Source organism: Plecotus auritus, assembly GCF_963455305.1.
Source record: "Plecotus auritus genome assembly, chromosome: 9".
Classification (NCBI taxonomy): domain Eukaryota; kingdom Metazoa; phylum Chordata; class Mammalia; order Chiroptera; family Vespertilionidae; genus Plecotus; species Plecotus auritus.
The window spans coordinates 18,585,755-18,603,070 of NC_137783.1; the positions used below are offsets into that span (position 1 = coordinate 18,585,755).

A 17,316-nucleotide genomic window follows, 5' to 3' on the forward strand; every position below is an offset into this window, starting at 1 on the left:
CTGGAACACACAAAGATTCAAGATCTGTATTACAGAGAGCTAAGGCCCTAAAAGCAACAATGACTTTCTATAACAGAAAGGTTTTTTGGTTTTTTTTAATATACTTTATTGATTTTTATTTTTTTTATTTTTTTTTTTACAGAAAGGAAGGGAGAGGGATAGAGAGTTACAAACAACGATGAGAGAGAAACATCGATCAGCTGCCTCCTGCACACCCCCTACTGGGGATGTGCCCACAACCAAGATACATTCCCTTGAGCGGAATCGAACCTGGGACCCTTCAGTCTGTAGGCCGACGCTCTAGCCACTGAGCCAAACCAATTAGGGCAACAGAAAGGTTTTGTTGCAAATACTAAAAACTTTATTTGTGCCACCAACTTTCTACCTTATGGCATGCATAAGGCAGACAAAGAAAGTAATTCAAACCAAAATAACTTATTACTCACACAATAAAGGAAGCTTATAATTATATGAATGCTGATTCCCCACTAAAGAGGGATGTCCTTTCAGGAACTCAAAGAAAAGGATCAGCAATACAATAAGCCAGGGGCAATCTATACCCATGACTCAAACCTGGCTTGCAACCTGTTTTTTTAAAGAAAATTTGATTTATCACTCATTCACTTAAGTATTATCTATGTCTGCTTCCGAGCTACAATGGCAGAATTGAGTAGTTACTATGGCCTATAAACCCCAAAATATTTACTTTACAGAAAAAGTCTGTCCATCCCTGCAATAGTTCTTTTCAGAAAAAAGTTTTTCCAGCCCTGCAGTAAATCAAACACATGTCTTTTTTACCAAGATAATCTTTCATAGATGTGAGGACTTACCGGTTATGCTGTTTAGAACCTCCTTTAGATGACTGAAACTATGCAACAGAGGATCCCGTTCTTCATCCTGCAACAAATAAGTGTTGTTTTTTAAATCATTGTCAGATACAGAGGAAAAAGGAAACAAAGGAGAGATCAAGGGCTCTTTCTCTGAATCCAACCAGAAAATCCAGTAAGTTTTTATTCTTAGGAAAAGAAAGTTAGTATACATTTTTCTAGTTCCTCAATCTCTTAATTCATAGAGGTCCTCTGGGCTTACCTAAAATAGTAAATCCTGAAGTATTAATCTACACCATGACCACAGCACTCAAGCTACCATAGATTGCCAGGTCGTTTATATTTGCTATGGTCTGAATGTTTGTGTCCTAAAAGCTTACATGTTGCCCGGCCAGCATGGCGCAGTAACTGAGTGTTAACCTGTGAACCAGGAGGTCACGGTTCGATTCCCGGTCAGGGCACATGCCTGGATTGCGGGCTAGATCCCCAGGAGGCGGCCGATCAATAATTCTCTCTCATCGTTTCTTTTTTATTATTATTTTTTTAATGTATTTTATTGATTTTTTACAGAGAGGAAGGGAGAGGGATAGAGAGTTAGAAACATCGATGAGAGAGAAACATCAATCAGCTGCCTCCTGCACACCCCCTACTGGGGATGTGCCTGCAACCAAGGTACATGCCCTTGACTGGAATCGAACCTGGGACCCTTCAGTCCGTAGGCCAATGCTCTATCCAATGAGCCAAACCGGTTAGGGCTCTCATCATTGTTTCTATCTCTCTCCCTCTCCCTCTCCCTTCCTCTCTGAAATTAAATATATATATATTAGAGGCCCGGTGCATGAAATTCGTGCATGGGGGGTCCCCTCAGCCCAGCCTGCACCCTCTCCAACCCGGGACCCCTTGGGGGATGTACTAATCGCTCACCTGCCTGCCTTCCTGGTCGCCCCTAACTGCCCCCTCCCCCACCAGCCTGATCGCCCTTCACTGCCTCTGCGTGCTGGCCTGATCGCCCCTAACTGCCCCCTCACCGGCCTGGTCACCTCTTACTGCCCCCCTGCCAGCCTAATCGCCCCCAACTGCCCCCTGCCAACCTGGTTGCCCCCAACTGCACCCCCCCCCGCCAGCCTGGTCACCCCTAAGTGCCCCCCCACTGGCCTGGTCATCCCCAACTGCCCCCCCTGCTGGCCTGGTCACCCCATGCAGCCTGCTGTTCAGTAGTTTGGTCATCCCACATTAACCCCCCTGCCGGCCTAGTCACCCCATACAGCCTGCTGTTCAGGCGTTTGGTCATCCCTCACTAACCCCCTGCCGACCTGGTTGCCCCACACAGCCTGCTTGTTCAGTCGTTTGGTCGTTCCTCACTAACCCCCCTGCCGGCCTGGTCTTAGGCAGCCATCTTGTGAGGGCATGAGGGTCAATTTGCATATTACCTCTTTATTATATAGGATAACTTACATGTTGAAATTCTAATGCCCAATGTGATAGAATCAGGAGGTGGGGGTCTTTAAAAGGTGGATGAGTAGGTCATGAGGGCAGAGCCCACATGAATGGAATTAATGGCCTATAATAGAATCCCAAGAGAGCTCTCTTGCTCCTTCCACCATGTGAGGGCACAATATGAAATCAGAGACCCAGAAGAAGACCCTCATCTGATCATACTGGCATCATGATCTCAGACTTCCAGGCTCCAGAACTGAGAGAAATAAATTTCTGTTGTTTATAAGCTACCCAGTTTGTGGTATTTTGTTATAGCATCCCAAACAGACTAAGATATATACACTGAGTGGCCAGATTATTATGATCTCTGAACGCATAATAATCTGGCCACTCAGTGTATATCCTATATAATAAAAGGCTAATATGCAAATTGTCCCCTCGACCAGGAGTTCGACCAGCAGGCAGGCCAGCCAACCACCCATGTCCCCTCCCCCTGGCCAGGCTAGCCAGACCCCACCCATGCACGAATTCATGCACCAGGCCTCTAATACATACACACACACACACACACACACACACACACACACACTGAGTGGCCAGATTATTATGTGTTCAGACATCATAATAATCTGGCCACTCAATGTATATTATTCTCTCTCTTCTTCTTCATATTCATTATATAATCGCACATGCTCATTTCAAAGATATTCCTGACTCCACTCTCACTTCTAAAACAACCTATTTTTATAAATGAGCATGAGAAATTTCCAAACACCAAGCTGAAAATGTCCAAATTTTTTACAAAAATTGTTTTATACAACTATACAAAAAATATCCTTAAACATATGTATACAACAAAGAAAGCCACCTTTATAATAGGTAAATTTCTTATTCATCTGATTGGCAAGATATGGCCTACTGTATGTATAGAAGCTTGATGAATTCTCAAGGAATACCATCACCAAGCCATACTCCATGTATAAATAACTAAACTAATTAAATAAATGTGATATCCCTAGAATATAAGGAATCTGACATTTTTAGGCATTTTAAAGAAGTCCCAAGTACTAGCTTAAGTTATTTACAAAAAAATAGTTAGAGCCCTAACCGGTTTGGCTCAGTGGATAGAGCGTCGGCCTGCGGACTGAAGGGTCCCAGGTTCGATTCCAGTCAAGGGCATGTACCTTGGTTGCGGGCACATCCCCAGTAGTGGGTGTGCAGGAGACAGCTGATCGATGTCTCTCTCTCATCGAAGTTTCTAACTCTCTATCCTTCTCCCTTCCTCTCTGTAAAAAATCAATAAAATATATTTAAAAAAAAATAGTTAGAAGAAGAATGGTATCATCTTTTAGGCCCCAGAGAAAAAAAAGGCAGCCTGTAAATTTGACATTAGCTGGAATAAAACAGAAAGTTCTTGATATCAAGAACAACTCTGAGCCCTGGCCGGTTTTTCTCAGTGGTTAGAGCATTAGCCCTTGGACCTGAGGGTCTCGGGTTTGATTCACGGTCAAGGGCACATACCTCGGTTGCAGGTTTGATCCCAGGCCCCTGTTGGAGCTCATTCAGGAAGCAACCAATTGATGTGTCTCTCCGACGGCAATGTTTCTGTCTCTCTGTCTCTCCCTCCCTCCCTTCCACTTCCCCCCCAAAAAAAAAATCAATGGGGGAAAAAATATATCCTCTGGTGAGGAAAAAAAAAAAAAGAAAAAACAACAACTCTGAATTCCTACTATCCTCATTATTACTGGGAAATTGATTACTGTTTTAACTATGCACAGATCCCTAACAACAAATCAGTGACCACGCTTTCTGCCCATTCCCCACTTACCAATGGAATATGGGTGCTCCATCGGGCATTTCGTTTGATGGCCCCAACCACAATGTTAATCTCCCCTTGAATGATGTAAATATTCTTATCCACCATCCTGGCAAACCTACCAAAACAGTTAAGAAAAAAGTATAGTTAATATTTGCTTACCCAGAGCATATCCATGCTTAAATCAGTACTTGGTAAGGTTATAATTATAATTTAACTTTTAAATACCAAGATTTCTGGACGTTCAAGATACAGTTCAAAACACATCAATCCAGCCCTGGCTGGTGTGGCTTAGTAGGTTGAATGTCAGCCTGTGCACAAAAAGGTTGCAGGTTCAATTCCTGGTCAGGTCACATGTCAGGGTTGCAGGCTCGATCCACAGTAGGGGCATGTGCAGGAGGCAGCCAATTGATGTTTCTCTCACACATCAATGTTTCTTTCTTTCCCTTCCTCTCTCTCTAAAATCAATTAAAACTTTTTTTTTTTTTTAAGCATCAATCCTGCCCAGGGGGCGTGGCTCAGTGGTTGAGCTTCAACCCAGGAACCAAGAGATCACTGGCTCGATCACAAGTAGAGGACGTGCATGAGGCAGCCAATAGATGATGTTTCTCTATCATCAATGTCTTTATTGTTCTATCCCTCTCCCTTCCTCTCTCTCTAAAAATCAATTTTTAAAAAAAGCATCAGCCCTAACTGGTTTAGCTCAGTGGATAGAGCGTCGGCCTGCAGACTCAAGGGTCTTAGCTTCGATTCCAGTCAAGGGCATGTACCTTGGTTGCGGGCACATACCCAGTAGGGGGTGTGCAGGAGGCAGCTGATCGATTTTTCTCTCTTATTGATGTTTCTAACTTTCCATTCCTCTCACTTCCTCTCTGTAAAAAATCAATAAAATATATATTTTTTTAAAAAGCATCAATCCAGAAAATTTCTCAAAGGTCCCTCAACAATCTCTAGCAAACATGTAAAGTTCTTCAAAGGTGGGGTGGGGGCTCAGTGAAGGGGGAGCAATGGGGGGGAGTGGGGGACATCTGCAATACTAACAAAAAAAAAATCTTTTCACTCTAACCAGTTTGGCTCAGTGGATAGAGCGTCGGCCTGCAGATTGAAGGGTTCCAGGTTTGATTCTGGTCAAGAGCATGTACCTTGGTTGCGGGCACATCCCCAGTAGGGGGTGTGCAGGAGGCAGCTGATCAGTGTTTCTCTCATCGATGTTTCTAACTCTCTATCCCTCTCCCTTCCTCTATAAAAAATCAATAAAATATATATATTTTTTTAAAAATCTTTCCTATGAGGCCTTTAGATATGCAGATATATCTGTGTTGCTAGTTTATTAAAGATACTAGAGGCCCGGTGCATGACATTCATGCATTGGGGGAGGGGTTGTCCCTCAGCCTGGCCTGCACCCTCTTGCAGTCCAGGATCCCTCAGGGGATACCCGCTCTCCGAGGGGTCCTTAGCGCTGCCGCGGAGGCAGGAAAGGCTCCCACCACCACCGCAGGGCCCCAGCCGTGAGCCCAGCTTCTGGCTGAGCAGCGCTCCCCCTATGGGAGCGCACCGACCACCAAGGGGCAGCTCCTGAGTTGAGCATATGCCCCCTGGTGGTCAGTGCACATCATAGCAACTGGCTGTTCTGCCGTTTGGTCTATTTGCATATTAGCCTTTTATTATATAGGGTACTTCAGATCTTCCCATTGTTCTTTTTTTATCCACTCAATAAAGTAATAATGAAGGTTCAAGTTAAAAGAAAAGAACAAAGACTTGCCCAGCGGGTATGGCTCAGTGGGTTAAACATCAACCTATGAACCAGGAGGTCATAGTTCGATTCCCAGTCAGGGCATGGTCCAGGTTTCAGGCTCCACCCCCAGTGGGGGTTGTGCAGGAGGCAACCAATCAATGATTCTCTCTCATCATTGATGTTTCTATCTCTCTCCCTCCCTCTCCCTTCCTCTCTGAAAGCAATAAAAATATTTTTTAAATGAATCCTGCAAGTAGCTCCATTTGCATATTTTGTAGAAGACAGGACCCCTAGAAAGTGAGAATATGAAAAACACTACACTAAAGAAAAAAATAAGTGGTACAAATTTTGTCTAGGCCCATAACACCTCTCCCAATCCATAAGGGAATACAATGTAAGTCAAAATTTATTTTGCCCTAACCAGTTTGGCTCAGTGGATAGAGTGTCGGCCTGCAGACTGAAGGGTCCCAGGTTCAATTCCAGGCAAGGGCATGTACCTTGGTTGCAGGCATATCCCCAGTAATGTGCAGGAGGCAACTGATTGATATTTCTCTCTCATGGATGTTTCTAACTCTCTATCCCTCTCCCTTCCTCTCTGTAAAAAATCAATAAAATATATATTTTTAAATTTTATTTTAATGACAATTTAAATAAATAACTAGGTTAGCTCACACTATCTGCTTTCCAAATGGTCTAGGCACACAATAATGTTCTTTTCCTGAGAAGATTCAGAGATGAGAACATACAACATATTTTTTTTCTGAGGAGAACCAAGAAAAGAAGAAATTGGAAAATAATTTAAAGGATCAATAAAGGAGAAACCAAGATGGCGGCATAGGTGAACACCTAAACTGCTGCCTCACACAACAATATCAAAACTACAACTAAAAGACAAAACAGACACCATCCAGAACCACAGGAAAGCTGGCTGAGTGGAAATTCTACAACAAGAAGAAAAGTGGAAAACACATTGAGACTTAGAGGAGCTGCAAAAGGCTGAGGTACGGAGACTCGCACGCGGAGGGGATGGGCAGCTGTGTGCACGGGCAGCTGAGTGCGCGGCTGGCTTTCTAAAGTGGGAGGGAGATGGAAGCTCCCGACCGCACTGAACTCCAGTCCCGGGCGAGACGCTGGGAAACCAGACTCATTTGGAGGGAATCTGGACTGTCAGGAAAAGAGAAAGCACACTGAGACTCGGGAGTTGTGGAAGGCAGAGATCTGGATGCACACGCACGTGCAGAGAGGACTGACTGCTGAATGCACGAGAGGCTGAGTGCGCAGCTGGCTTTCTAAAGCAGGAGGGAGACGAAGGTCCCGACTGCACTGAACTCCAGTTCCGGGCAAGTTTCTGGGAACCCTGACTCATTCGGGGAGAAACTGGACTCTCTTGCAGTGGGCGAAACTCGAGGGCAGCTTTCTCTCAGAGATGCTTGCAGCGATAACCAAGGAACACTGAGACACAGGGGCCTCATAGGGCAGGGCTGACGGGAAACCATGGCTGTCTGCTCTGCTCTGAAACTCCGCCCCATCCAAGCTGAGCACAGAGGCTTTTGCAATTTTGCAAGTCTTGTCTCATAAGAGTGTCTCCAGCACAGAAGTTTTCCCAGCGTAGACACAGCTGATCCTCACAGCCAAATGGCCTGGAGGTCAATTCCTCCCAGTGATACCAACAACAATCAAGACTTAACTACAACAAGGCTGAGCACACAGTCCACAAAGGGGTGCACCAAAAGTGTCCACCTCAGGTAACTGGGGAGGCTGAGCCACTGTGCCCTAGAGGACACCTACCACACAAAGCTACTCTACCAACTCAGGGAAGCAGCGAAAATGCGGAGACAAAGAAACAGATCACAAATGAAAGAAATGGAGGAAAACAAACGACTGGATATAGAGTTCAAAACCACGGTTATAAGGTTTTTCAAGAATTTCCTAGAAAAGGCTGATAAATTTAGTGAGACCCTCGAGGATATGAAAAAGGACCAACTAGAAATTAAACATACACTGACTAAAATAAAAAATATTATACAGAGACCTAACAGCAGACTAGAGGAACGCAAGAATCAAGTCAAAGAGTTGAAATACAAAGAAGCAAAAAACACTCAGCTGGAAAAGAAAAAAGAAAAAAGAATCCAAAAAGTTGAAGATAGTGTAAGGAGCCTCTGGGACAACCTCAAGCGTACTAACATCCGAATTATGGGGGTGCCAGAAGAAGAGAGAGAGCAAGATACTGAAAACCTATTTGAAGAAATAATGACAGAAAACTTCCCCCACCTGGTGAAAGAAATAGACTTACAAGTCCAGGAAGCGCACAGAACCCCAAACAAAAGGAATCCAAACAGGACCACACCACGACACATCATAATTAAAATGCCAAGAGCAAAAGACAAAGAGAGAATATTAAAAGCAGCAAGAGAAAAACAGTTAATTACCTACAAGGGAGCACCCATATGATTGTCAGCTGATTTCTCAACAGAAACTATGCAGGCCAGACAGGAGTGGCAAGAGATATTCAAAATGATGAATAGCAAGAACCTACAACCAAGATTACTCTACCCAGCAAAGCTATCATTCAGAATGGAAGGTCAGATAAAGAGCTTCACAGATAAGAAAAAGCTAAAGGAGTTCATCACCACCAAACCAGTATTATATGAAATGCTGAAAGGTATTCTTTAAGAAGAGGAAGAAGAAAAAGGTAAAGATAAAAATTATGAACAACAAATACATGTCTATCAACAAGTGAATCTAAAAATCAAGTGAATAAAAAATCTGATGAACAGAATAAACTGGTGAATATAATAGAATCAGGGGCATAGAAAGGGAGTGGACTGACAATTCTCGGGGGGAAAGGGGTGTGGGAGGTGCGGGAAGAGACTGGACAAAAATCGTACACCTATGGATGAGGACAGTGGGGGGGAGGTAAGGGCAGAGGGTAGGGTGGGAACCGGGGGTGGGGGGGGAAGAGGAACAATTGCAATAATCTGAACAATAAAGATTTATTAAATTAAAAAATAAAAATAAATAAAGGATCAATAAAGATAAAACCTCTAGTATCCCTCCTTCCTCAAATTATTTAGGCAAGATGATTATGTCCTACATCTCTGGAAGAATTTTTGTTTAAATTTATTTCTATTGATTTTACAGAGAGAGAGAGAGTGAGGATAAGAGAGAGAGAAACATTGATCAGCTGCCTCCCGCATGCACCCTGACCAGAGATTGAGCCTGCAATCTGGGAATCGATCTGAGGACTTTCTAGTGCAGGGACGATGCTCAACCAACTGAGCCATACCAGACAGGGTCTCTGGAAGGATTCTTAAGAAACTACTAACAGAAACTGACTCCAGAAAAAAGAACTGGGAACTGTAGAACAGGGTTGAAAGGAAGACTTACTTTTCTCTGTATGTTAATTTGCACCTTCTGAATTTTATGTCACATACAATATTGCCTATTACCTATTTTTTAATTTTAATTAACTGATTTTTTAAATAAGTAGGCTCTTTATAAAAGTAGTTGTGCCCAGCTGGTGTGGCTCAGGAACCAAGAGGAGCACTAAAGATGTAGAGCGTACAAGGTTTCCAGAGCTGGCCAAGGAACACACCATAGTTGTGCTTTATTGAAAGTGACCAAGAATTACTGTACTAGTAAACAATTTACTGGGCTCAAGAAATTTACTCAAAGGGTGGAGGTAAGAGAAAGTCAAACCAGGAAAAAGACCAGTGCCCTGACAGGACACAACTGGAAAATCCTCCCAAACCTGATAATCAGGTGACCAATGTACCTCAGCTCTACCATAGCACCTCCTCCCTCTGGAGATTCTGAGTTTATCCCAAGAACTATACCCAAGACAAGCCACTAAGGAATGTACAAAGCTGTTCAAAGATGTCCCTTCTGCCAGGTAAGAGATGAAAAATAAAATAAGGCTTCTCTCACTCATCCTTAAACAACTTAGGGCATCCAAAGTATAAGGGTGACAGTTGGCAGAATAGGACCAAGATAAAAAGTTAGTCTGTGTGATTACTAGTATATAAAGAGAACCACAGTCTCATAAGGCCTGCCCATCTTGTGTATCAGGGGTAATCATCCACTGTCATGGGGCAGAATCCATATTTTGTTCCACCTGCAGAGGTTTGCAAAAAATTAACTATTGCCAACAGTTTCAAACCCAATGATCTGAAGTTCTAGTTTCTTCTGAAAGACAGGAAAAGTTAGCATACTATGCCCACATTCCAGTATACTACAGTCCCCACTACATCCTAATACATTCCCACCGGGCTCACTTCACTCATTTTACATTTACCTGCTTGATACTCAGTATTTTAGTTTGTAATCCCTGTTTTATATATAATGGCAACAAATCATTACTTCCTCGACCACTTCCACTACAAGTGGGACTCCAAATCCCCACACTATTATATTTTCATTTAATTAAACAATTACTATTGAACATACTAACAGAAAAGAGGAACAATAATAGCTAAATAGCTGCCAATTACATTTACATAGCTCTTCCAGCCTGAGGGTAAAATGAACCTTTCTTTCTCCTCCAACTCAACTCCACCCTTATCCCAACAACACAATCATTCTATTCTGTCACACTGAACCACAGGGACAGACTGTGATCAATCATTACAAGCGGCATATAAACGCTAGGATAATGCTTCCAATGAGTACTGTATAAGTTAATGGGTCTCCTCAAAAGCAGGAGCTGTGTCTTTTTCCACTCTTGCTGCCCACAATAGCCAGTCTAAGTACCCTATCAATGAATTTATTACCTAAAAGTAGCAGTCATTCTGCCTTCTGGAACACAGGAAAGTGCAATAGTAGAGGAACTTAGAGTGTTGTCCCAATACACCAAGCTACACTTGAGAAGTATCTACAACCTGAGTTTCTGCTGTGTCAATGAGCATCACTGTAAAGATTAGAACATACAATCTACATTTAAGAATGAGCTCAGCCCTAGCTGGTTTGGCTCAGTGGATAGAGCGTCGGCCTGCGGACTGAAGGGTCCTGGGTTCTATTCTGGTCAGGCGCACATGCCCGGTTTGTGGGCTTGATGCCCAGAGAGCAGCATGCAGGAGGCAGCCGATCAATGATTCTCTTTCATCATTGATGTTTCTCTCTCTCTCCTCCTTTCCTCTCTAAAATCAATAAAAATATGTATTTTTTAAAAAGAATGAGCTCAAACATGTCTTAAAAGAAGCACAAATTTTCTGATTTTGGGTGAGGGCAGGGAATGAAAAACTATTCCTATCTAGAAAATGACTTTTTAAGTACAGAAAGGGAAAATCTTTGATGCCTTAGTCATCTCCAGGCCCAACTGAAAAGATGCTGGATTGGTCACACTATCTTCCAAAGACTAGATCGCCTATTATGCAAAGCATATCAACTCAACAGGACTCAACAGGGCATATCAACCCTGGGCTATGTCATTTCATTAGCCTTTTTTTTTTTTTTAATTCTGCAACTTATATCATAAAGTTAAAATGCAAATATTGCCTGTACCATTTCCATCCCACTTTATTTTAAATCAATAAATGTTATCCCAACACACACACAATTTCAGGAGGGCAGAGGGCTTTAAGTAGAAACAGTTTAGTCACTCTAGATTCTAGATAGTTTTCCCTTCTAATACAATGAGGTTTTGACTCTCCTTGTCACTACTACCTCACCATGCAAAAGTCCCGACTGCCAGGACCAGAACCATACCACAACTTAGGATCACATACTAAAACTAATACTAGGAGCCCTGGCTGGGTAGCTCAGGTAGTCAGAGTGTTGTCCCAATACACCAAGGTTGCAGGTTCGATTCCCAGTCAGGACACATACAAGGATCAACCAATGAATACATAAATAAGTGGAACAACAAATTGATGTTTCTCTCTCTCTCTCTCTCAAATCAATAAACTAAATATATATATGGATATATATATAAACTAATACTAGGTACAGATAACATTGAGTGTCCACTACATGCTGAAAGGCATTAGATTGATACTACTTTATCCCTGCTACATGTTCTAACCAGGCCACTGCACATATATGGTACTGCTTTTAAGAAGTGCATAAACTGAGCAGAGCAATCCCAAAATAGCCCTTTCATTTGTATCATCCACAGGACCCAGAGGAGTGCCCTGTGTACCTGAATTAAAGGAATACAAATTTCTATGTTGTCATGGGGAGAGGGGGGAGGGGCTTAAGTAATACAACAATAAAGATTTTAAAAAAGAAATGGAAAGATAAATAAATAAAAATACTGTCTACACTATTCGTCATTTCTAAAGGCACTCTTTACCCTTGGGGAACTTTAAGGTTTACAATACAGCAATTTATCAAATGTCATCACAGTGCCATGAACCACTCTTTGGGTTATCTTCCATCATTCACTCTACTGTCTGACCCTACACTTTTTTTTTTTATTATTGATTTCAGAGAGGAAGGAAAAGGAAGAGAGAGATGGAAACATCAATGATGAGAGGGCATCATTGATCAGGTGCCTCCTGCACGCCCCCCACTGGGGACCAAGGCCGTAACCTGGGCATGTGCCCTTGACCAGAATCGAACCCGGAACCTTTGACTCCGCAGTCGGAAGCTCTATCCACTCAGCCAAACCGGGCACTTTTAAATTGGCTGAACATCTCTCATGACTCTTTTTACCCACTAAAAATAATGGGCCAAAAGTACTAAACTTCACCAGTCCTCAAATCCCTCTGTTTTCAGCCAAAGATATCATAAAAGAGTGGCTTCTTTGTGATTGAACCTCATCTCTTTAGACCAAGTGAAGAGAAGACCTGGGGAGAAAATGCCAACCAAAAACATACACCAGGAGAGAATATCTGTAAAACCGATTGCGTAAAGGAAGAAACCAGCTCAGAAGATAAAACCACAGTTACAGACCCAGAATGGCAATTGAGCTGCCCTATAAGAGGAAAGCCTCCCATAGCCCAGGTCCTCACACTGCTGGCCTCAATCCTTCCACACCTCTCCTCACTACCTGAGTCTATATCGCATTATCCAGTATCAATAAAGCAGTTCGGCTGTTAATGGGGCAGTCCCACGGAAGTGGACACTGTACACAGTCTGAACAGATTTTCATATCTAAGGTCTAATAATCAACCCTAGATACAATGTTCTTTAGGTTTGCTTTCAGCTTCTGAGGAATGGGCTCTTTAAGATGCAGGAAGCTCCGGAAGAGCGGACCTAAAGGCTACGTTAAGTCTGGGAACACTGGAAGGATACGGGCACCTGCAAGGGATCAGAAGTCAGAACTGAAGTCGCCCCTCCTGTGGCCAGGGCCTGACCTTTGCCCCCCTATATTCTTCCCAGTTGCCTTCCACAACAATCTCTCCCTCGTTTTATTCCTGCCCCTGTGCGCTTACTCCACCCCGGCTCGTCCAAATTAAGGGCCCTCCTCCCCTTATTCCCTATCGCGATGTCAGGGCAGCCTTCACACCCCTGGAACTCTAAGAAGAGACTTCGCTGACCTGTCAGCGGATCCAAAATGGCGGGGCCTAGTCCCAGGACCGGCAGCCGCAGCTCATGTCCAGCCCGGGCCTCGAAGGCGTCTCCGAGCGGCTCTCCCGACTCTGGCGGCAGATGGGAGAAGGGAAGTAGCCCTTTTCCTGGGAGTTGAGGCCGCAATCAGGGACCGCACAGCGGCCGGGAAGAGTCGGCCGGATCGGGCTGTAGAGCCGGCTACCCTGCCTGTCAGCTCACTGACGTGGTAACTAGCCTCAGACTAGCCCGCTGCCTGGTAACTGCGCGAGCCCTGACGCGCACAGCCAATCATAACTTTGCACCGTGAAAAGTGGCATCCCAGCTATCCAATCGAAGAAAGGAAATTGTCTTCGAGAGATGGGTTGTGCCTAAGGAGGAGAGATTAAAAGGGAAAGAAAAGGGTAGGTAAGGGACAACCAACGGATATAAGGACTCTCTGAGTGACAGTAATAAAAGCCAATAAAAAGGGAGAAATTGTGCTAGGCGGTTGGAGAGGTAGAGTTAGCTAGAGTTCGGTTGCAGTGCGCTTGGCAGTGTTTGCTGGGCATTATGGGGAGGAAAGCTTACATGTGTTGGAAAGGGGGCGGGGTTCCTTTTGAGAGCTTGAGCGAACGACTCTACTCCCTCCTCCCTGTCCCACCCCGGCCCTCCCTATCAAAATCAGCTGGACCAAAACCGTGCCCCTTAAGAGAACACTGGGAGCCCTAGCCGGTTTGCTCAGTGGATAGAGCATCGGCTTGAGGCCTGAAGGGTCCCGGGTTCGATTCCAGTCAAGGGCTGGATCCCCAGTAAGGGGCGTGCAGGAGGCAGTGGATCAATGAGCTTCTCTCATCATTGATGTTTCAATCTCTCTCTCCTTCCTTGCTGAAATCAATTTTTAAAATGTATTTTAAGAAACATGAGAGAGAGAGAAAACTTCGACAGGAGGCAGCTTCTGGGATCCCTCCATCCTAGGACCAGTCCCACAATTTATTCCAACCTCCACTCCCCCACTCTCACGTCTGTCTGCCTGCCCTGTATGGCTTCTCATAGAGTTGTCTGTCCCATCTGTTTCTGTGTCTTGTACCCCGTTCCTGTCATGCAGAAATAGGGGGAAAAAGAGAGGTGGAAGAAACCTTGGGTATCTAATTCCAGTCTCTTCATTTTATAGAGCAGGAAACCAAGTCCCAGAGTGGAAAGACAGCACCCACGTTCACATAACTACATATTGGCAGAGCAGAAAGACAAACCCAGGTGTCCTGGTTGCCAGCTCAGTTTTGTTTTTTTTTTTTTTCCCCACTGCCCTTCACTAACTCTTATGTCTTAGTCTATCAGGCTGTGACTCCCAGCTCTGCCTCTCATCCTAAGCCTTGGACACTTTTTTCCTACCTGAAACAAAGCTTATCACACGGGTTAATCCACTTCAGTGACAGGAAACTGAAGCCTTCCCTGTTTGCCTTAAAATACTAAGAAGCCTAAAGGCTAAATGCCCACCCCAGTCTTCACTTTCCTACCTCCAGGAGGTGCCTCTCCTCTTGCACAAGATGATAGAGGTTGCTAGGATATTTAGAATTACCTAGAAGTGAAAGTGTGTAGGAAAAAGACAGTAAAATGGGTTTTTTTCTTGCAGATTGACTGTTGGAATTCCTAGCCTGTCTCCTAGAATGGAGCCCAGATGTCCCTGCAGACCTGAAGAGACTTCTGGGAAGCAGTGAAAAAAGAAACCAACTCTATCCCTATCTCCTCCCATTTATAGATGACCCAAGTCCATATACCTAACCCCATAGAAATGTGGTTTCAAAATCAGACATCCAAAGACCATCCATGTGCTAGGATTCTCTAATTTGAAGAACCCATCAGACCTGAAGAACTCCTAAACAACTTCCTGCACCTGCACAATGGGCTCCTGGTCTCTAGGTCCAGCTGAAAATCACCCAAACAGAGAGGAAAAAGATACAACCACAATAGCACCTCTTTCCATAGTACCTCTGAGCCATTTATTTTCCAACTTCATTTGAAAACTGGGATTTGGTCTCTTAGGTTTATCTCAGACGGAGAGGTCCTAGATAACCAAAATTTGGAAAATCCTCCAAGTGGGTCAAAACTCCCTACTCTCCCACCTCCATTCCCACATACCTCCAAAATTTAACCAACCTAAAAGCATGAATGGGATTGTGTGTTACAGATGAGGAAGAGAGAGATGGCAGTGCCCTCCTGCTAACCTCAATCATCTCAGGCAGAACATCTCCCTCTTAGATTTCAGTATTGGGTACCTACATTATGCCTAGGAATAGAAACATGAGGGAGATGTGATACTTACCCTCCTAAATCTTAGCATTATACGGGACAACATATAAGCTGATCTCTTCAATATAGTGTGTGGGTAATAGAGTGTGTGCACAGGAGGATTGTGGGGCAAGAGGCTAGACATCTGGCTAACCCAGGAGTTTAGGAACAGCTTCCCAGAGATAATGAGGCCTCTCAGTGGAGCGTAGGAGGATGAGTAGAAATTGACAAGATGAAGACTGGCTAACCCTAGCCAGTTTGGCTCAGGGAATAGAGCATCCGCCTGCGGACTGAAGGGTCCCGGGTTTGATTCAGGTCAAGGGCACATGCCTGGGTTTCAGACTTGATCCCCAGTAGGGGGCGTGCAGGAGGCAGCCAATCAATGATTCTCTCTCATCACTGATGTTTCTATTTCTCTCTCCCTTCCTCTCTGAAATCAATAAAAAAGTATTTTTTTAAAAAAAAGATGAAGACTGGCTAGAAATATGTTACTCTCAGAAGAAAGGCCAGAGGTGTGCAGGAAACCACTAGGAGATTGGACATTAAGGCAGGGTCAGATCCTGAAAGTCCTATGTGCCAGGCAAGGGAGCTTGCCCTTTATCCTGAGGGCAATCAGGATTTTAAGCAGAGACATGACTGGTCAGATTTATCTTAGGAGCTTATTGTGTGATAGGGTTTAGGGTCCTCACGGGCACCCAAACAACCTGACATGACTCCACATGTTCCTTGGGACATCTGTCCTATCCATTGCAACTCCCTAATTAGCAAGCACCAAGGCCACACCTTGCCCACAGAACTGAACCTGGTATCACCAAGGAGAAGCTAGCCCTGTTAAGGCTGGAAGAGCATAGCCTGGGCAAGCCAGAAGTGCAAACTAACTGGTGAACGGCCCAGGCCTCTGAGGAATGTCCAGTCCAAGCCCTGAGATTCAGTGAGAGCCACCTTAAACGTTTGGGGTGGGTGGGGTGAGGGAGTGATAGTTACTTGTCCAAGATCACTCAGGCCCTAGCTGGCTTGGCTCAGGGGATAGAGCGTCAGCCTGTGAACTGAAGGGTCCTGGATTCGATTCCAGTCAAGGGCACATGTAGGAGGCAGCCAGTCAATGATTCTCTCTCATCATTGACACTTTTTTCTCTCCCTTTCCCTTCCTCTCTGAAATCAATAAAAAAAATTTTTTTAAAAGGTCATTCAGTAATTGTGTGGTTGGTGGCAGGATTAGAATGATGCTTTGCTTTGTCTCATTCCAAACTCTGCTTTCTCCATGAAGCCACCTTCCTTGGAGGAGAAAACGGGGGAAAGGGTGGGATATAGTCAAGAAGAGGAAGGAGAGAAAGATGTGAGGGGGTGTGGGGGTAAGAGATCAACCGAAGGACTTGTATGCATGCATATGAGCATACCTCCATAACCAATGGACACAGACGGAGGGGGGGCGGGGGGGGGCGGGGGGCGGGGGTAGGTTGAGGGCGTGTGCTGGGGTTGGGGGCGGCCGGGGAGAGGTGAATGGGGGAAAAGGAGACTTATGTAATACATTAAACAATAAAGAACTTAAATTTAAAAAGAAAGGTGTGAGGAAAAGAGATAGGGGGAAAGATAACGTAGTCTTTCAAAGTGGCAGGGGAGGAAGGAGAGGAATAAACAGCAGGAGCAAAGCTGTGAAGGAGAAAAAAGAGGAAAGAAAGGCGAGACGTGGGAGGATTGGGGCAGACACAAAAGGGCAAAGAGACAGACAGCGACAAGTGGAGAAA

The 17,316-nt window shown here is 44.4% G+C and overlaps 1 protein-coding gene across 6 annotated transcripts in view; it reads right to left on the reverse strand.

Annotated features, from left to right (window-relative positions):
* Positions 1–13,564, reverse strand: part of GBF1 (golgi brefeldin A resistant guanine nucleotide exchange factor 1) — a 127,608-nt gene extending 114,044 nt beyond the window's left edge. For 3 of the 6 annotated variants that reach the window (XM_080687476.1, XM_080687475.1, XM_080687473.1), the window contains exons 1-3: positions 13,294–13,549; positions 4,093–4,198; positions 831–897 (exon numbers count right to left, since the gene is read on the reverse strand). In XM_080687476.1, the coding sequence (XP_080543602.1) occupies positions 831–897; positions 4,093–4,188 (163 nt within the window). In that variant the 5' untranslated portion in view covers positions 4,189–4,198; positions 13,294–13,549. Of the gene's footprint in view, positions 1–830; positions 898–4,092; positions 4,199–13,293 lie in introns of all 6 variants that reach the window. The other 3 variants (XM_080687474.1, XM_080687478.1, XM_080687477.1) reach the window with 3 other exon arrangements.
* Between the last annotated feature and the right edge of the window lie 3,752 nt (positions 13,565–17,316).